We start from the raw sequence: 22246 nt of genomic DNA on the forward strand, positions 1-22246 counted from the left end.
ACATATGTAGAGGAGTGTATTTGCGCGTTTGAACTCAGCTAGTGAAATCAAGTTATCGCGTTCGAATGCACTTGGGCCCGTTCGAACGCACCTGGGAACAAGTCAGCCCGTTCGAACGCACTTGCGTAATATGCAAATTTTGGACTTACATGATTTCGGATATGACTTGGATTTGACTCTATCTTGGTTATATATATAAGCGTTGTGATATCCTAACTCTAGGGTGATTGGTGAAGACAATTAAAAGAGAGATCTTGAGGCTACATCGTTTTTTTTAACCAATAAGGTCCTTGTCTTTTACATCGAATTAAGCTTTCGTCTTAAGGGCCATCCGGACGAAGGATCAATCTCAAAGTCTACTGAGGTTGGATATTAACACAGGAAACGGTGAATCGTGAGTTCTAGCAAGCAAGACTGAAAGGAACAAAGTCGTGGGGATTGACGGGTTGTTTTGTGAGTCAGTCTTATAACTGATACTATTTTAGTAATTGGTTTTGATCCGAGTTTGGATCCGTGATTTTTCCCGTTTGAGTTTTTCTACGTTAAAATCTTGGTGTTTATCTTTGCTTTTATTTTTTTAAATATTTATTTTATTTTTATTTAAGCAAAGAGGTAATATCATTACTTAGAGTTTAGATACATACGTGTGCCTATGTGTTTTTCAGATGAGATATAGCTCAATTATATATATATATTAGTATATGTATAATATGATAATAATATGACTTATGAGTTATATAGCATCTAATTGAGCTCTAAATGAACTAAATAAGTTGTGTCTTGAACTAGCTAGACTTAGCTCGTTAAACTCAAACGAGTGGAACACATACCAACTTAAATTTTTTTTTTGTCAAGTCATAAACGAGCTAGAATTTCAATTAAAATTTTAGCTTAGATTGTGTTCGAGTTTGATAAGTTTAATTTCAAGCCAATGCCAAGCTAGCTTATGTTAAACTCATCGCCACTGTTAGTGATAATTATATAAAATTTCAAAACCACCCTTGTTTGAAAAACTAGCTCCTCATATATCATTCATGAGAAATAGTTTTCGGATATATATTATATATATATATTCTTGTAAACATTTCCATGCAAAATGGAGGACATTTATAAGGAGTTTTTGTGTATTTTAAGATTGCACGTCAGACAATATACTCTTATTTATGAGATTCAAAATATAATTTTCGGTCCACGTAAATGCCACATAAGATAATTTATTACATATACAAAAATCACAATCTATATCAGCAATTTAGTTAACATAAATCTCTTTTGAGCGAATTTAGTTATGCATAGATAAGAAGTCATTATAATATATAAAACGTGAATCAAACGATTTAACCAACCACCTTATAAATTGCTAAAGGTACTTAAAATCGTTAATCAAGTTCGTAACTTTTGTTGAACCAAATTACTTTATTTAAAAAGCTCATTGTTTTGACATACTCCGTAACTTACATGATACTTATTGTTGGTAATTTCATGTATTTGACATGAATTTTTTATTAACTTTGAGCTAAGTTTTTAGTAGAGCCCACATATTATTAATGATAGTTTAATGATGGAATTAATTTAGCTCAAAAAATATTTTATTGTCATATATTCACTTAGTCAAATTTATGAAAAGAAGTAAATGAAAATTGGCTCTAAAGTGGATATCATGGTAATATAAAATAAAGAAAAGCGAGTTTAGTATCATATTGGATATTTAAAAAATGTTAGTATGGTATATAAGTAACAAACTTTTTAACTCACACGTGCGTGCCATTCGGTTCGGTTCGTACACACGGGTCAAGTCTAATTAATTTCAAATCTAGTCTGGTTTGGATTAATTGGTTGGATGAACCTGCGTCGAACAACGTGTTAATTTGGGTCGAGACTTAAGTCTGAGTCTACACGGTTCAGGTTAGCTGATTCCTTTCGATACCAAACATAAGTTTATTTAATTAATTTATTTATTTTTGATCCAATTTTTTTATGACAATTTAAAATTAGATTGTCACCGCCACACATATACTGACTAAAAGTCATTTAGTCCTAAATTTAGGTGGGTGTGGAACCATATAGGTTCACATCTTATCATCGTGATGATGGCCATTTGATCCTGATCCCATTCTTGTCTGGCATGATTTGTCTTGATTCTGGCATGACGTGATGATCATATTTATTTTCACAAGATTCATGAACTATTCTTCTCATGAGTTGACCACACCATTGACGACGTATCTTCGGTTGCTTATTGGGTTAGGCACTGAAGCATTGAGTTTTTGACTGGCATTAATTAACTAGGCCCCTTTACAGAGTTGACTAACAGACTAATCCACTCCCAATTAAACTTAATAATTGAAAAATGACTTTGATTAAGTGGATACCAAAACAACTACACTTTAATTCATTTTTCAAAATATTTTTTTTATAAATTTAGTGTTTCTATTAATATAATATCTACCCAACCATATAAAATGCTAAGTTAACTTTTATCACACATATAAAAACGCCGACTTCGCTCACTTTACTCCCAAGAATTAATAAATTTTCACCTCCTTAATCTAATTCAAATCTCAATTTGATATCTCGTTCTAGTTCATCTAATTATAACATTATATTTCTATTATTTATGTTAGGAATAAAATGCTAACTAGGTTAATATTTTACGAACGGATGAGTTGGTAATTCACACGTCTAAATTATTTAGGTATTAAGTTTGAGAAGTCCTATTTAGATATTTAATTATTTAAAAAGGTTTAGTTAGGTTAGAACCTCCTAAGCATCTCCCAAAACTTTCTTAGGAGTGAGAGACGTGGAAGCAATGCATTGTGTTCCATTATTGGACTCCCAAATAATAATCATCTGGTGTTCTCTCATAATTAACATCGTTAATGAAATGGATATTATCATGGGTGTTGATAGTCTATTTGTGTGTAGCTTGCAAGGAAAAGGTTAATGAAATGGAAACTTGCCCTATAATTGATTAATATAATCACATTGGTGGTGAATGGTGTGACCACCAAGTGACAATTTGATTAATACTGTCACCTTGGTGAACGATCACATCCTTGGAGTGATCCATATTTAATATAATGACCGGTAGAATAGCTGGACAGCTCAAAGGGTGATATAAAAAACAATTGAAGGAAATATTGCACACCATCTCCGTGACCAATATATTAATCACTGATGTACTGACATTTGACATAATAAAAATAAAAATAAATTTAAAATATTATTATTAACGTTAATTTTTATTTTTGAATTATAGTTTAACACTGCAGTATGAATAATATTTTGCACTTTCATACCCCTAGGGGGGTTTTGGGACTTAGAAATCCTAACTAAATGAGTAATCAAAATTCAAATATTATTACTATATTCTTAGTTAATTAACACTAGTTAATCAAAAGGTAAGGAACTCCAAAAAAAATTACAACTTGCAACTATGCTCATACAAGATGCTAGCTACATCTCTACATAAAATGGATATAAACTCAGGCATACGTGATCTATCCTACAAATAAAAAGAGAGGAAGTTAATCTAGTATGATTAAGAGTAAAATTGTTAAAAGTAGTTTTAAATTGTTTTATATCTTCTAAGATATTCTTTAGGTTTCAAGTGTCTCTCATCCATGGTGAAAAGTTTTGATGAGAACTTGGGGAATAAGTCACGACATGCAAGTTTTAACCTGCTCCAAAGCCTCCCTTAGAGCCATCACAATTGACAAGAGCACCAGCTACTAGCAAAATATTAACTAGAGTCAATATCTCTAGAAAGCCATCCTCCTACACTCTTGCTGGTGAATTGGTCAAAAGACCCATCACAATTGGGTGTTAGCCATAGTGCTCATAGGTGGTATTCAACAAATTGAATATGGAGTAGCTTGCTTTTCTAAAAGATTAGAGCCTAGATTAGGCTTGAGATAAATGTTAATATCCCAGATTTGTCTAGCAGCATGACAATTTAAAAGTATATACTCAGTAGTTTGAATATAGTTGCTACAAATGTTACAAGGAGGATTGATAAGCAGACCCTGGCTGAGAATCCTAGCTTTGGTAGTCAATCGGTTCCAACTGAGTTTCCATAAGAAAGAGTGAGTTCTCAGGGCTATAGGCAACTTCCAAATCAAAGTTCACTTGGGATCCAACTTTGTCTTATGATTGAAGTTTACAACAAGAAAATTTTTGACCTAAAAGTCCTTCGTAGGGAAGAGAGGAAGATGAATTTATAAGCCTCTCCGCTTGGTATTTTTAACTCACATGTTAAAACAACTGTTTCATTAAAACATTTTGCTTATTGAATAATTTAAAAATTCTAGGTTCATAAAAGCTAGACAAGCCAGCTTGAGGTTTCTTACACTAAGGGCCCCTCTATATTTGGGCAGATTGATAGTGTTCCAATTGATCAAGTGATTCCTTATTTTTATCCTTATTAGCCCATGAAAGGGGATTTAGACTGCTAAGCAAAATCATTGATAGGTCTCTATTCTGTCAACTTGGCATTGACCCTATTAATCACATCTTTGTAGTCCCTAATAAGAAGCTTAAAAGTCAAAAGAGTACCAAGGAAGTGAAAAAGAAAGTAACCCATAATAATGCTAAGGGAGTTTTTAGTACTTTGACAATAGTAAGACTAATCCAAGTAGGAACACAGGAAGCAATCTCGGAAGGATTAACTTTTTGATTACTTATAGCACCATACATTGTAAACACCTCTGTTATGAGCCAGATATGGATTGATCTAGACGTAAAAAAATTAAAAAACTTTAGGTGATGGTAGCCTCATGAGTTAGGGTTCTAATAGCTCTTGTTTCACTTAAATTAGAAGTCGGGATGAAAAGTTAAAGTAAAATAGTGGAAATAGGTCAGAATAGGGTAGAACGGTAAATATCTGATGTTGCGGCGGTCGTCAGAGGGTAGCGAACGGCCAAGAGTGGTGGTAGACAGCCGTAGGGTTGGGTGGCTACTAAAGGTGATGGTGCCTATGGGTTGAAGGTTGAATTAAGATTTCTAACTTAGATCCACTCTTAGAAAAATAAAGACGACCTAATGGCTACGATAAAATGATAAATGTGGTAATAAAAAAAACTAAACTTAATTAATTCTCAATGCTCGGATGCTTAAACAAAGAAGCCTACCTCTTTATATATAGAGGTCGGATATAATTGAATGCTACTCGGACTTAGACTTAAAGGCTTATAGGACTCAAACTAGGACTTAGCCTTAAAGGCTTATACGACTCGAACTAGGACTTACCTTAGAGGCTTACATGACTTAATTGAACTTGCCTTAGTAGCTTACATAACTTAATTGAACTTACCTTAGTAGCTTACATGACTTAATTGAACTTGCCTTAATAGCTTACATAACTTAACTAGACTTATCTTACATAAGCATGAATCAATTAAAAGATAAACATGCTTGATCTATCGAGCCCAATACTCTGATGATGCAATTAGATCTGACCCGATTCGCATCAACCTCCTTAATTATCTCATAGTTAACGGTAGAAGCTTTAGTCATAATTTAAAGATCATCATTATACATAAGGTGACAAATTCTAGTAGTACTACTCAGAGACAAACCCATTATACTACCCTCATGCATTTTCGCATCAACCTCCTTAATTATCTCATAGTTAATGGCAGAAGCTTTAGTCATAATTTGAAGATCATCATCATACATAAGGTGACAAATTCTAGTAGTACAGAGAAAAACCCATTATACTACCCTCATGCTTTTTTGCATTCAACATGATAGATATAATCTAATAGGGAATCACCTTATCTGATACCACAATGCCCCTTAATCTAATTAGCTTGTGCCCTATTAACTAGAAACACATATTTAACAATAGAAATATCACTTTTAATCCACTCAAACCATTATGAAGGGAAATTCATTTCTTAAGAGCAGTAAGAATAGCAAACCAATTGATACGATCATAAGTTTTTTCCATTTAAAATTTAATAATTATATATGATTTATCATGCTCAATAGAATGCATAATTTCATAGACTAAAATGATATAATCTCCTATATACCTCCATATCACAAAGGCAGATTGCTCATAGGTAATGATTAGCAAACAAAGGTTTCAGCCCATTGGCCAAAATCTTTGTAAGAAAGAGATAAGTTACATTGTGTAAAGAGATAGGGCAGAATTTGAAAACCCTAGTAGGACTAGGCCTTTAGGAATAAGAGCAATTAATCTGGAATTCTCTCAAGGCCATACACAAATGATCACCAATGTGGTTCCAATACTTTCCATAAAACTCCACATGGTAGTTATCGGGGCTAAAAGATTTGTCAGGGGCATACTCCAATATTTTTAATTTCATTATCAGAAAATGTACAATCAAATTACATGAGAATAAGAGATAAATCATCCCAGTTTCAATTAGTTATATTAACATTATCATAATTGACTTGCTTAATAGCTTCAAAATCATTAACTTTTTCATCGAAATCTAGCAATAAAGAATGAATGGTATTACATTTGGGCTTAATCAAGGTGGACAGGTAAAAATAATAAAAGTTTTTGTCCCTTTGACAGATCCATCAATCTCTAGACTTAGTCCATCACTTAGTTTCAAGTTGATGAAGAAGAGAAGAATACTTATGATAGAGGCAGGCAATGTTATAGGTTAAGAAAGGGAGAGGCTCACCAGCAAAGTTAATCAAGATCAACAATTTTAGCATTTGAAACATCAATATGGTTTTCAAACTTGCCAAGTAAAGGTTCTAGAATTGTAGCTTATGGTTGACAGCATCAAACTTGGAATAAAAAAGAGTAGGCATGGAAGCTTGGTTCTTTAAAAAGGAGTCCTTGACAAGTTGCTCCACATCCAAGTATGCAACAAGAAATGTTGAAACTTAAGATATCTTCTAACAAACTTAGACATAAATAGAGGCATGATTAGATCATGAGAGATATAAGTATGGGAATGGGTGAAGCCACTTAGCATTAGCAAAGACTCTGTCTCTAATATACATCAAAAATTACCTTTATTGGGATGGTTATTCATCCAGGTTAAAAGGGCACTAGAAAAGTTTGGATTCACCAAATTAGTAGACTCAATACTTCTTAGCAAATCCTTATTACCCCTTTTCATGATAAAACGTTTACCACCTTTTTTATCATTATTATTAGCAAAATAATCTCTTTAGAATTTCACAGTATAATAATTCCTCTGGCAAGCCCTGAGTGACAATGTCGAGAAATCCTAGCTTTTGATAGGTTTGCGGGCAATCAAATTAACATTGGAACCATTAATTGTAGTTTTCGTAAGAAAAATAACCAAAAATTTAAAGATATGAACAAGATCAGAGCCTCTATTATGGGTAGCCCTTTTAAGAGCTCTTCGATAATTCCAAAAAATTGCATTCATTAATTAAACAGGAGGGGTACTTCCTTCCTCAAGCATTAGAGGTGGTTTTATTACTCATCGAAGCTTGAGTTTCTTGGGGTTGGTCCTTGATTTTGGAATTTTTATTTTTTGAATAATTTTGTTCAATGTTTGAAGGTTTCATATGCTTCCTTAATTTCCATGCTTCATCAAGGATTTTGACCCCCTTACCATTACCAATGTCCATCTCCAAGTCCAAGCCAAGCTCATAGTCAATAAAGAAGGCATTGTAAAAATAGAGGATGTGACCTTCCTTACCGTAGTAATATGTGTTACCATCGCCTTAGGGTTCACATGGTTGACTATGCTAGGAGCCTACAAATTAGAATCATGGTCCATGTCTCTAGAAGTGGATGGATCAACCGTTATAATACCTTCCTAAACTGGCTAATCCACTGACTCAGGATAAGCCACGTAAAAGCCACCAACAATCATGAACTTAGTAGCTTGTCGTGTGCCAATAGGATTGTCATGTGTTGGATGCAAGGTTGAAGCATTAACTAGATTTGCTTATTTCCTAATTTGATGGGATTTTGAAAGATCAGTATGTGGGAGTCTTGATAACATGTGATGACACCACGTTCGAGGGATTCACATTATTAGTAAATCAAGAAGAGGATGCCACCTAGCTCGATGCATTTGACAACTGGAGCATGGAGAGGCTTGAGGTATGGTCCATCATTATTGCATGGCTCAAGGAAGCCACGTAGGAATTCAATTTGACTGAAGGAACTTAATCATGATGCATCATGTCAGAGTGGGCGACTTGGGTCCAACATGAGTTAGCTTGAGAGCTAACTCGAGTCTCACCCATGCCAGCTAAGATTTTACCATGGACATGAACACTGCCTTTGCCACTAGCATTATGCCAATAGCCTTATCTTGGTCTACGACCACCTTGATTGTCTCTGGCTAAGCGCATAGTGATAAGTACCCATGGCCCATAGGCTTGATCCTCATTTAAGGCACTCAAGGCTTGAGCGTCAAGATCCGATGTCACCAATGAAGGCATAGGGAGGCTGTCAGCCAATACCTTTTTCATTTGTTTGTGACAAAGCACTTGAGATATCTATGGGGGCACATTCCTCCCTCGAGGGAGAGGTAACCACTTGAAGCGAACATTTTTGCATCATCTTTATCTTTATTGAGCATTCCAAAATTTTGTCACTAATATCACAAATGAAGCAAATAAAAGATATTTTCATAAGCTACCTCATGATAATTTTGGTTATATTTGAGAAGAAAACTATGCTTAACAGGCTTTGTTAGGTCTAATTCCGCACAAACCCTAGCATAGCAACCTCTACCCAATAATATAGTAGTATCATCAATGCGTAACAATCTACTAACTATGGCGCTATATTAACTAGGATATGGGGCTTTTAGTACTCCTTCGGAAAGTCTATAAAATAAGCCAACATAGTAGCTTTGAAGATGTGTTCCTCTCTAGATCTAAGTTGAGATTCCATTTAATCAAATTGAGAATAGATTCTCGAACATGCCACATACGTTTAATAAGGTGTGCTCCTAACTGTTGAACTGAAAGAGGAAGAAATTTTTTAATTTAACAACGATGGGACAGAGCTACCAAGCCCACATTATTTTATAAGTTTAAATCTAGTAAGATGAAGATGAGGAGTTTTACCAACAAGGATCTCAAGTTTATGATGACGACATTAGTAGTCGAAGCCTTGAACTTGGCAAGCTGCTCATCAGAGATGATGTTAGCGCTAGCTATTCTCGACAGAGTACCCGTGGCAGCTTTGACCCATGAGTGGGTCAAGCTAGGATTTGAGGAGATAGGAGAGAGGCCAAAAAATAGCGGTGCTGTAATAGGGGGTCCATACTCCGGATCGTAAGGGGGAATAGAAGAAAGGAATTAGTTAAAAACATTACCATGAAAGACAAAAAGAGGATCCAACATAGTGAAAAGAAGAAGGAAACCTCTGAGAGGGACATTAGTGGGAGGAGGCAAAGTGGGAGAGGGCCTCTCAAAAGCATCTTCTCTTTGCGCCATTAGCAAGGAACCAAGAAAAGAGAATCACAACTAAGTTGCCAAAGAGAGAAAGAAAACTTTTGTTGACATCAAACTAATTATACCTTCATTATTGAATAAGGCATTATTTCAACCTTGATTCAAGCTTGATTAGACTTGATTTAGTGTTGAACTGATTCGAGCTTTAATTGCTTATTGATCGGTTTATTTAGGGTCGAGCTCAACTCGAAATCAAAATTAGTTCAAATTGAAGTTATTTCAAGGCAAATTTGATTATATAATAAGGTTGAAAGTTAGTTTCAATTTAAGCTTCACGAGAGCTCGGTCCAATTAATCTCTACATGCATGATTGTCTAGGTTAGGATTCTCATAGTTGTACTTCAAATATAGGCCCTACACATCATGAGTTGAGGCGGTGCATACAGTGAAATGTGGGCAAGTGGGCATATATACATATTTTGATTACCGTGGCACGAAATTTATAGAGTATAAACAACACGTAGTTATGATTTTTCCCAACTTATAGTTACTTTTTCTTAATTAAGATCGATCGATACCTAATTACGCATGAGTATTAAACATAGTAGATATTGTAAACTAAGGGTTGTCGTGTTGCTAGATCAAAATTTTAAATTGGATTGTAATCTACACTAAGAATTCTAAATGTTAGATCAAGATCTAACAGCTAAAATAAACTACGACAAAAATATATATAAACTATATACATATGAATATAATATTACAAAGCTAATTGAATGCTTTACCGACTCAAATTAAGCACCAACGAGCTGAGTCATGCATGTGCTCATTTGGGTTTGCTTTCAAACTCAACTTCTGCTCTTGTTCAGTTCATCTCCTAATGGAGCGAGTTGATCTTGAACAAACTTCAAGCTGCTTGTAATCAACAAGTTAACTCGACAGTCATACTAAGGAGGGATTATGAGAAAAATTAATGGACACAAACATAAGAAGATATGCATTCAATAAAATAATAGTCCTAACGAAGGTGGAGAATGCTGGGGGTTGGGGGATCCTGATAAGAGAAAAGGGTTAGTGATTTGATTGTGTAGCTAATGATGGACTTTACTTTTGTTCAAGAAACGAAGTATGTTGATTTAAGTGAATGGTGGCTGAATTGTATGGAATAAACAGCTGATTTATTCTGCCTTCTGTTGGCCTATCTAGGGGGATGCTCATTAGACTGAATGAGGACTTGTTGTCGCTCAGAGACTGTAATAAGGGCAACCATGTGTTTCAACTCATGTGAATGATAGGAAGTTGGATAAATAGTGGACTTTGATAAATATGTATGGGAATCAAGAATTGAATGAAAAATTATTTTCTACAAGGAAATTAACAGTAAAAGGGTGGAAGAATGATATGCGGATAATTGGTGGAGATTTTAATTCTATCAGATGTGTGGCTGATAAGAATGGCAGAATCATAAATGATAAAGAGAGAATTATTTAACAAGCTTAATGATGATAGTTGAGGATGATTTAGATGACTAGCAGAAGATTCATTTGGTCTATAATATGAGAGAGGAGCCTATCTTAGCTTTTACTAAATAGAGTTTTCACTTCTAGTAGGAAACTTGTTACAATCCTGTTAGTTTTCTGGCTTTACCTAGTTATGGCTCATATCATGTTCCTTTGTTGCTTTTGGAGTTTGGGATTATGAAAAAGATTAATCTATTTTCAAACTGGAGTTGTATTGGTTTCAGAAAGCTAGGTTTGATGATTTGGATAATAGATGGTGGCAGGATAAAAGGAAATATGATGGTGCTATATATGGATAATTAGAATTCCAAAATCAAAACTATGAGGAAGAATTAAGAGGGTGGAATAGAAATATAAAATAAAAGGGTTAGGATGTAAAAAATGAACAGCTGCTGAAACTCATGGAGTTAGATCTCAAAGAAGAAACGAGAATGTTATTTGGTGAGGAGATTAATATCAGGGATGAGGTTATTGTGTCCCTTGATAAGCTATACAAGGAGGAGAAGATTAGACGACAGCAAAGATCTTGTATGGTGTGGCTTGAGAGAACTTAAATACCTCCTTTCACAACGTGGCGAATGGTAAGAAGAGGAAAAATAATATTCTATCTTTAAGAATTGATGAGGAGTTGTTCTACGATCTTGAGAAGCTCAAGGAGCATCCGACTGATTATAAAATCTATTTGCTTATGTGGATATAGTTGGAGGTTGAAAATGTAACACCCGTAGACTTAAAAAAAAAAAATTCCCTGACGCACGCGCCAACAGATGCCTGCACCCCGTCCTCTCTTCTCCCTTCTTCTTCTTCCTTTTCCCTTGCCGTGCACGCCACCTTCCCCACCTCCATTAATCCTTTTTCCCCTCACCGCAACCATCCCAACCCCTATCTTCTCCCCCACCTCACTACCTCTCTCCCTCTTCTCTCTCTCGGGTTGCCGACGCCGGAGCCGATGGAGCCCCAGATTGAGAGCAGTTGAGCTTGCCGACCAACCCCCCTTCGGTAAGCCTCTTACCCCTTGCCATTAATTTCAGTAGTTTAATTTCCCCCTCCCTCGCCGCTGTTGAGCCCTCCTCCCCTTTTCCTTTTTTTTCTTTCCTTTCACTTACCCGTGGGCCTCATGCTGTGCCGCCGACCTCGTGCTCCGTTGGGGCCTCGTGGCTGCGCCTCCGACGCCACGACCTCATGGGCCTCTTCCCTCTCCCCCTCTATCTCCTCCCTCGGAAGGGGATGGTGGAGGGTGGGGGCTGTTAAACCCCCCATACCCCACTTGGTGGGCTGCGCAACCCACTGGGCCCCTCGTGGGCTGCGATGACCGCAGCCCATTGAGCCCTCGTGGGCTGCGATCAGACTGCAGCCCACGAGCCCTCCCTGGGTGGGCTGCAATCCAGACCGCAACCCACTAGGCTTGGGTTGAGTGGGCTGCAGACCACAGCCCACCAACCAAGCCTTTAGTAGGCTGTGGTTGGACCCAGCCCACTTCAGCCAACATTGTGGGCTGCAATTCCCACCAAGGCCCTCTTGCTTATTGGGTTATGTTTGAGTTTAACCCAATATCTCTAGCCTAGCCCATTTGGGGCCATTTGGACCCTATAACCCTGTTTATCTATTTTCACCTGATTAATTAGCCTAACCCCATAATGATAATTTATTATAATGTGAATTTTAGGATAACATAACACTCACTCTAGGAGACCCGTGACTATGTATATCCTTAAACATAAATTCTCTAATAAGATAATTAATTCTATTAGTTCGCTAATCTTACGTATGGCTTTACTTGCGTGAATTAATAGGATTGACACTGTTTGAGGAGGATTTTGGGATTCCGGAGGAGCTAGCTAGCTGACGAGATTTAGTGTACTATGAAGACTCCCCAAACAAGTAGAGTTACACAAGTCTAGAATAATGTAGTTTTAGTCATTATACCTGTCATGACACTATAGAAAATGCCAGTATTAATACATGCATTTAGTGTACCATGTTATATCTTTATATATATAGTTATTGATAATTTCCTCATTATGATATTATGAGAATGTTAATGTAGCATAGGCATTAGGGTGATGATGCTCTACATGTATCCTGTATGATATACCCTTGCATATATATATATATATATGTTGTGAATATAGAATGTAACGATCATGATGACTATGACATGCTTTATACATTTATAGACACTGCACCACTTTCACCTATCATTAGTAGTCGGTTTCTGATTATGCAGCGCCCTTACTCACTTAGCCCAGGGTGTTTCTGACTATGCAATGCCCTTACTCACTTAGCCCAGGATTAAGGGTAGAGTGTATCTTATATGACTATACTATTAACGGCCTACAATTGAGGTCAGGAGCCTGTGTGGCATTCAGGTAGTTATACTGCATAGTAAGGAATAGATTACGATGATAAAAGAATATGATTGTGAGGCGGGAATATAACTCTAGCGATACCTAACGACACAGGGTTAGGGCGTCTGTTGATGAGCTAAGGGCTCCCGATTCTCCCGCTGAGGGCGGTGATGATTTAGAGAGAGTGAGATATAGGCTTTCGACCGGGGTCCTTAGTCTGATGGCTACAGACAACCCGGTCACATGGCATTACCACTAGATGTGTATATATCCCCCCTCGATGTATGAGATGATGGATGGTTATGTGATGGATGATTGTTTCTTGAGAGTATTTACCCTCTATGGTGAATAGCTCGGTGAGCTATGATAAATATGATTAATACCTTGATAGGCATGAGATGACTAAACTACTCTTTTATTGCTATACATAATATGTAAACACTATGATTGAGATGTGTACAAATAAGAGATTGTATCAAATTTTATATATGTGTGGACTTATCTTGATACGTGAGAAACTAGCATGTTTTAGGATAGTGACTAATAATCTTTATCGATTGCATTGATTTAGTAACTCATGATAAATCATTTAAACAAGCATATTGTTATTGCTAGCAAATATAGGCATATAATAGATATACACATGTGATTTCATTATTTTAGATTGTATGGATCCTACTCGTTGGGCTGTAAGCTCACCACCTCTAGGTGGCATTATTTCAGAGCTAGGGGACGCAGGTACGGGTAGCGAGGAGTAGCTGCCTTTTTTCAGTATGTCTATTAGTTGTATTAAAAGCCACTGCGAGGGTGTTATGATTGATGATGTATTTTGGACGTTAGCATTGTATTTTGAATGTGTATTTAGAAGGCTTGTTGTGGCCTGTGGAACTTGTATCCGGACTCTTATGGTTGAGTTTATTTATGATGAATTTTATGCTGTTTTGTGCCTTGTGAAATCCTTATACTGATAGGTCATGTAATGCACCGTGTGGGGAGATTTATTTCAGAAAATGAGGGTAGAAATTTAGGAACTACACAGAATTAAAAGTAAAGATGCTGTTAGATTGGTGCACCCATTTTCTGAATAGAAAGTGAGATGTAGTGTCTGGAATGGCTGTAAACAAGGCTGTGGTTTGTGAAGGTTTTAGTATGAACTTCTATCAGAACTATTGAGACTTAATTAATAAGAAGCTTATGCAAGTATTTACTGCTTTTTATTAGGGGCATGATAATATTCAGTGGCTCAATTTTACTTTGATTTGTCCTATTCAAAAAAGAAACGATGCAGATAAATTGGAGTATAGGCTCGTCAGCTTACTTAATTGTAGTTACAAGAACATAAATGTATATTACAGAAAATAATTAGTAGAGAAATAGAAAAGAGGGCTACAGCTTATTCGAATTAAATGAGATTAGAGAAAAAGAGAGCTATTAAAAGAGAACGAGGGTGGTCTTCTAAGAGCTAATGTAATCTCAAAGAAGCTGGCGAAGATTTTGCCTAAGCCATTCTTAAGAGGAAGAAACATTTTTTGAAATTTATCATGTTTAGTGAGATTGTTCTCATTCAATATTCAATGTGAAGCATCATTTCTCCTATTTGATTACTTATCTTTGGTTGTGATCCAAGAAAGTGATCCTTGTGGTTTGTGATTCTTTAGTTTTGTCTAATGAAAAATTGTGTATACTCATTATTGTTGATTATAATGGAGGTTTGAGGTAAACTTAGATACTATGTTTTTTTAATCTCAGATTGGATGTTTATCATTTAAATTGCTTACCTTTGATTGTTGTTTACTTGCCTACTTTCTATTGTAGCTAACATATTTTATTCAAAGATAAGAAAGTTAGCATATTAATATGGGTTCCTAATAAGTGGTGTTAGAGCAAAGTTTGTGCTTACAATGTGTTAGATTTTTATATTGGCAATTCATGTACAAAAAAACTGTGGATGTATTCAGAATATATTGTGTGAGCATGATTATAGAAGGCTTGAATTTATATGTAATACATATTTTACAAGAGTTAGGATAAGTTAAATATATATTTAGAATCATTTGAAGGGGTGTTTGAATGATTTTGTAATGCTTCAGCTAATATAAATGCTATATTTGAAGTGTTCAAATAGTATTATGACATTTGGAACAGTTCGGAAAAAAAATAATCATATGCGTTGGAATGGCCACTATATATTTAACTAACTACTAAACCGTTTGAACGAAGTCTCAGACTTTAGAACACTTTTGGCATAGAGTATAAAATTGTACGTCATCGAATGCCCGAGCGGAAGAACACCTATTCAAGTCTAACTTAAAGCAACTTTTTTGTAATTTTTCTCATAAATATATAAGTCATTAACCTTTAGTTCATGGAGGATGATGAGAGTATATTTAAAAATTCTAGAAGAGAGTTTGTGGGGTTCTTTAGTGATCAAATAACATTAAAGATTTGAGCTTCTTCTAAGATTTCATAATTGTTGCTATTATATCTATCTTTAAAACAAGTGACTGTCTCTAGCACCATAGAGACAGATTTATCTAATCTTAAGGATTATTGAGATTATATTGATCAATCATGGAAAGTAAATGATCATGGGTTCTAGCAAGTAAGAAAATTTCTGATGTAGCTGTAGGATTTAGTGGGCTGTTTGTAAGTAATTTTTATATTTATATATTATTTGTAATTGATTTGATTCAAGTGAAAAAGAGTTATGGTTTTTACCTGGGTTTAGGGTTTTCCACACCAAAATCGTTTATGTCTACTTTTCTAATTGTCCGACTATATTTGTGTTTCTATGATAGACTTGTTATCTTATAAATTTCCAATTAGTATCAGATCATATATTGAATTCATATTTTAATTAATTGGCATCAAAGCATGTTTGTCTTATTCTAGAGAGAGATCTATTCAACCCCCAGTCATTTGATGGTTACACAGTTGAATAGTTGCCGAAATAAAATGGTAAAGCTTTCATGCAGTTTAGTCCTGTTATATGGAGTATATAATAGAAAGGAAAATTTCACGAAATTTTCCTTTTTAACTCCTTCCATTCATATTAGTATCCATTCAACCCTCAGTCACTTGATTCGATTAACATACGTATGACTACATAGAACTCAATGTACGTATCTTCTAACAACCTCCAGGACTGAACCCAATCACTTCTCTTGAGATATCATACACTACATTGAACGTCCTTTGTTGTGTGTTCCCAAGGATTGCAATGCTGTTCGAATCGTTATTACCAGCGAATGCCAGGCAAGCTTGCGACTGCGACATGCTCGGGAAGTACAGTATTCCCGACAAATCCAACTTGACGGTCACGCCGCCGTCGAATTGCAATGCCACCGGCGGAATCGTGATGTTGTTATAACCTGTAAAGTCATAGCATGTGTCGAATAGTTCCATTGCCGGCGCCGACTTGTAGCCAGACATCTTCTGCCGGAACGCCGACCGGAGTGCGGAGTAGGCGTCCGGCGGTAATCTAGTGATAACCGTCCCCGAATCTATGATTGTCCCGGCGGTCGAAAAGACCGCCGGAGGTATCGGTAGATTCTGGCCTCCTACGCTGATTGCAACCAGATTGAGGAAATAGAAAGTTGGTGTGTCCGGGTTTGTCAGCATTGGTGTATATTTGACATTAGTTGTAGTTGAACTGCTACCGAACGCTAAGTATCCTGTCGAGCTGATCGTCGGTGGGATGCAGTATGAGAAAACGCCCCCGAACTTTTGGTACGCCTGCGACACCAGAGACGTCGTATCACCACCAAGGCCTAGCAGCCCTGCCGTCCCCCCGAAGAGCCCCTTGTTATTTTCCCCGCACCCGAACCGGAAGTTTGGTACCACGTTCGACGGCGTAAGAGTGAGCGTGTCCTGTGCGAAGAACCCAACGGTGTAGGAGCCGTCGCCGTACCGCACGGAGTAAAGGCATCCCGAGGCGGAGCAGCCGTCTGAGGATAGCTGCGAGCAGTACGGTGACCCGCACGATATATTGGCGTAAGTAGAAGATTGGAGTGGATCGAAGAGTTGGTCTTCCTGAGGGTGGCAATAAGCGACGCATGGCTTGCATTGGATCCATGTTACATCGCTGCCGGTGTCGAAGGCTACGGAGAAGTCCCGTCTTGGGGTCCCAATTCCGATGGATACGATGTAGTTGCCAACATTGAGAGAGCTGCCAGATCGAGCTGGGATTGTTGCAGAGGCTAAAGAATCCTGTAATTTACCTTGCTGTTTGGAAGTAGATGATGAGATCTGACGATGGATCCAGTCCACTCTAGATTGATCGTTGTTGAGGATTTGTTTGTGGGATAGATTCTTTTTATGGTGTAGTGGCGAGCAAGGGCCGTGCTGGTGAACGAGGTTTAATCTTTGTTCATCAGATCCTTCAAGAAGTACTGTATATTGACAGAGAAAAGAAATGATCTAGATTTAGAACCAAATTATTACGTACTTGAAAAAGATTTAACCAATATAACATTTTGTAGTATATACAGCCTGTGTTAATAAATACGTCAAAACTTCATCTTGCACTTATATAAAGTATGCAGAGGTCATCGTCATGTCTTTATAGGGCGAAAGAAAGAAAATGATATTATCAGCTTAAAAATGACACTTGCGACAAGGAAAATCGTTATGCTCAAACCTTTCGACGATGAGCAAGTATCACTCGGTAGCAAAGATCGAACTTCGACGGTATGATGACTACTCAAGAACTCTTTTTGTGTCGCATCTGTGCTTTGACTGGGAAGTACAAATACGAAAATGAGTAATAATAGAAGAAGAAGAAGAAGATAGTCATGAGAGAAGGATGTAGGCAAAAGAAAAGTCATATTGTAACTTGGTGCTGCTACCGTCTCTCTATATCTCCTTATATATATGTATAAAGATTGAAGGCTTATTGAATAAAATCATTCAAAAAGATATGTTTCTTTTGTTAGTCTTTGAGTAGTGGAAGTTTCCAAGCAACCCACACTCTTTCTCTCTGTATATTGTTAGATATCTATCTTTTTTCATGGAGATGGGATTATTTAGGTAGGAGAGACCAAAAAGAGGAGGCGTGCGTTTATGTGTGTGTGAGAGAGAGAGAGTTAACGGAAAGAAGGCGTTCGCACATTAGGTTGAGGGAGGATGCATGCTATCTTTCCAAAGTCTTCCCAGTCTTGTCATGTAGACCAAAACTTGTTACCATCTCAAAATTCATATTATTAGCATATAAAATATAAACATTATCGCTATCTAATGGCTTTAGAGTAATAGTGAGTTAATATGGTATCAAAACTAAAAATTATAAAATCAAATTTTATTATATCTATCTTTACTTAAAAATTATAAAACTCTACCAATTTAAATTAAATTCATGCCTTAGGCTTATAAAATATATCTCAGCTCAAAGGTATGAGACTACAACATTTTCTTTTTAATGACCCAAACTTTTTGGTCTACCTCTAGTCTTGACTAATTAACAAATAGACATTACTTTGCTTGAAATTTTACATAAATATTGCCGTTGAAATCTTCTCAAATATCAGATTTAAAGACCATAAAATCATTTCAAATTTTAGAATGTTAAAGATATGGATTTAAACGAAGATTGGGGGCTTATTGGATAAAATCATTCTAAAAGATATATGTTTCTTTGGTCAATCTTTGAGGGGAAGATTCCAAGCTCTCTCTCTCTAGATTATTAGAGAGAGAAAGCTTGAGGATGGCAACAGGTTAGTTTGTAATCTTTCCAAGTCTCTGCAGTCTTTCTCATGTAGACCTAAACTTCTTATTAGGTAACAGTACCTCCATCTTCCAAATCCCGTGCTCTCTCGTATGAGTTCTTCTGTTTTATAGGGTGGATATTGGGATGAAAACGGATCTGCTCAGCCTATTATATTTTTATCCATATATAAATGTTGGATGGACAGAAAATTTAAAACTATATTCAAACTATATGGACTGAATCTTAAACAGTAGTGTGTTTGAAATTTCTTAATTATTCCACCTTTTCTTAATTAATTCTATCCATTTCAATACGATAAATTATGTTAATTTAATAACGTGTTAGATAAAAGCCACAAGAGTCATTGTATTATTACATGTGGCGACTTGTTAGCCATTCATCACTCCAAAATGGATTTTCCACTGGGTTGGGCCTTAAAAATGTCAATGAAAGCCCATCTCAGGCTAGATAGAAAACCACTTACCATAATAGCAAATCCCCACCAAGTTGAAAAGGAAACTAATCAAGAGAAGATAGAGAAGACGAACAAGAAGAGAGGAGAGAGAGAGAGAGAGAACGTCATAATGGTGGAGGAGGAGGTGAAGTTTGGATCGTCGAAGCTGATGATAGTGACGCAAGTGGAGATTGCGAAAGCTAGGGTTCCGATTCCATACTGCAACTAGTACGAGAAGTGTGAGTACGCGCTCATCATGGAGCACATACTCTAGATGCAAAAGATCTGTGAGCTCAAGGAGAAGAAGACTATGAAGCAGATCCAGACCCTGTTAGTATGTTAAGCTAGCCCATTTGACTAGTCAATTTGATTAATTGGCTAGTATAGAATTTAAGAATAATTTAATATTTATTCTTTGACTTTTAGTCTTCTCTACTACTTTAAATTATAGTAACCTTTTGAGTTCTCTAGATGGTGGAAATCAAAAAATTATATAGGATAACTAAGAGTTATATAAATCACTATATAAATGTGGTCTTATTTTATGTAACGGCAAGTAAGTAAATTAAAAAAGTTTAAAGTTTTTATTCACTTAATTTTGTATTAAGTATCAAAAGAACAATCTTATTGTCTTTAGTTTTCTACCACCTCCACTTAACAGAATCCAACATAGAGGTTCGCTAATTTCATTAATATATTTGACCGCTCATCATGTAGAATTTAGCGGTAAACAGATATCTTATATCCATATGTGTATCTATCTGACAAAATCTATATGACTCGGATCTTTATCCATATGCTATTTGAGTGGGGCTAGGTTTTTCAACTTGTATCTGATCCATTTTTAATTTTGCACCCTTAGATAGACAGAAGTCTCCATTTGTTTTGATCCTCAATTGTTGCAGTGGCGGAAGGACCTTTAACTTTTTAATCAACCTCTAGTCATGACTAACAAACACATAGGATATTTTTTTCTTGAATTTTTTACGTAAATATTGTCGTTGAAATCTTCTCAAATATCATAATTTTCAACATATTTTTTAAATACCATAATCATTTCACAATTTAGAATGATAATTATGCGAATCATGATTTAAATCCATTTTTATTATGATATTGGACAATATTAGATATTTTCTGACCATTATAAGTGATTTATATAAAGGTAAAATGGTCCTTTTATCATATCACTTAAGAGTCTAATAATTTTTAATGATAAGTATGATATTTTAAGAATATAATGGGACTTGATAATGTAAGAGTCCAATAATTTTAATGATAATTATGATAGCTCGGCTCAGGCTTAGGTTCATCGAGAAATTCACTTTGAGCCCAAAATTTGGCTTAGGCTTTGCTCATTTATATCGAGTGGAGGCCAAGTCGAGCTTAAACTGCTCATTTACTTTGATAGCCCTAGTTGCACTTAAGGTATAACACTAAGATAATAATAATAATAATAATAATAATAATAATAATAATAATAATAATAATAATAATAATACCAATTTTGGCTGAAACTGAAGGGCCAAGATGTCTAAGGGCTAAAGCAACGTCACAACGAAGCTAGACTCGAGGGACACTATAGTAAATAGACAAGACTATTACTTTTCTACTGCTATATTGTTAAATTAATAAGTGGTAGCTGTCTTTGTTTATTGAAATTTTGGTCTAACTAAAGTGCCAAAAATGTCTAAAGGCCGAAACGACATCAGAACGAAGCTAGACTCGAGAGACACTATAGTAAATAGGCAAGACTAATACTTATCCGCTGCTATATTGTTAAAATGATAAGTGGTAGATGTTTTTGTTGACTTTAGGGAAAATCAAAGCCTCACTTGTGACTTTATCTAGTTAGATGAGATATTTATGTCCCTTGGTCTTATCCCTAGCCTTCTAAATATCTTAGAGAAGATATTTAGGAATCTTAGTTGCTAAGTTTTCTTTCACCTCTATATAAATGCTTAAGCACTTTACTTGTAAAAGGGATCTAAAGAGAGAGAATTAAAATAGAAGTGAGAATTTTACAAATAAAGATTGTCTTCTCTAACTTATTAAAGTCTTTTTTCCTTTTTCTTGCTTCTACACTTTTTATTTCGAGATTTTATCTTGCAAAGAAGGTAGAGTGCCGCACGAACTAGCAAATTGATAAAAAAATATTAAATTTGTGACAAGTGGTATCAGAGCCATCTTCTAAAGTGTTGTTGTAATGTATTCTTCCGAAGCTGCCATCATTAACGATGTGCCCGAGAAGAAGCACCCTAAACAACACAAAAGCAAGGAGCCTCTAAGGGGGTTTGTACCTGTAGAGAATCTCATGTCTACACTTCAAGATTGCTTTGGGCACTTCGACAATCAATTAGAGTTGTTGGAGAATCTCAATATTGGCTTTGAAGAAAACATGCGAGCAATGAAAGAAAGCGTCCAAGTTGCAACGGTTGCTTTCAAATCTCAATTTCACAAGTTTAAGATAGATCTTGATTGACGAAATAATGAGAAAGTTGTGAAGACACTACCTATGAAGAGCTTCAATTGAAAAACGATGAGGTCAACAATCTCAAGTTGAGAGTAAGTCTTCTTAAGAGGGCTGTCGCACATGATTGTGATGTCACGAAGAGCACACCTAAGCCGCGTATCTTAGAGCTGCAAGGGTTCAGAGACACGCAATGCAAAGGAGATTGAGAACTTCCTTTAAGGCATGGAACGATACCTTAAGATTTTGCGACTTGAAGATAAGGGTGAGGAGATTCGAACTACATCCATGTACTTTACTAATGATGCCATGCTGTGGTGGCATTGACATTAGCGGAGATCTAGAATGACCTTTGCCATATCGACTCAAGGTGGA

At 36.0% G+C, this 22246-nt stretch overlaps 1 protein-coding gene across 1 annotated transcript; it reads right to left on the reverse strand.

The window, feature by feature from the left end:
- Positions 1 to 16242: 16242 nt before the first annotated feature.
- LOC140769871 (aspartyl protease family protein At5g10770-like) lies at positions 16243 to 18069 on the reverse strand. Its single transcript, XM_073110759.1, has 2 exons — positions 17883 to 18069; positions 16243 to 17634 (listed from the first exon to the last, which is right to left on the reverse strand). Exons 1-2 carry the CDS (start codon positions 18067 to 18069, stop codon positions 16373 to 16375), a joined length of 1449 nt encoding a protein of 482 aa, XP_072966860.1. The 3' UTR covers positions 16243 to 16372.
- Positions 18070 to 22246: the final 4177 nt, after the last annotated feature.

Source organism: Typha angustifolia, chromosome 11, assembly GCF_048772165.1.
Source record: "Typha angustifolia cultivar Huaian chromosome 11, ASM4877216v1, whole genome shotgun sequence".
NCBI lineage: Eukaryota > Viridiplantae > Streptophyta > Magnoliopsida > Poales > Typhaceae > Typha > Typha angustifolia.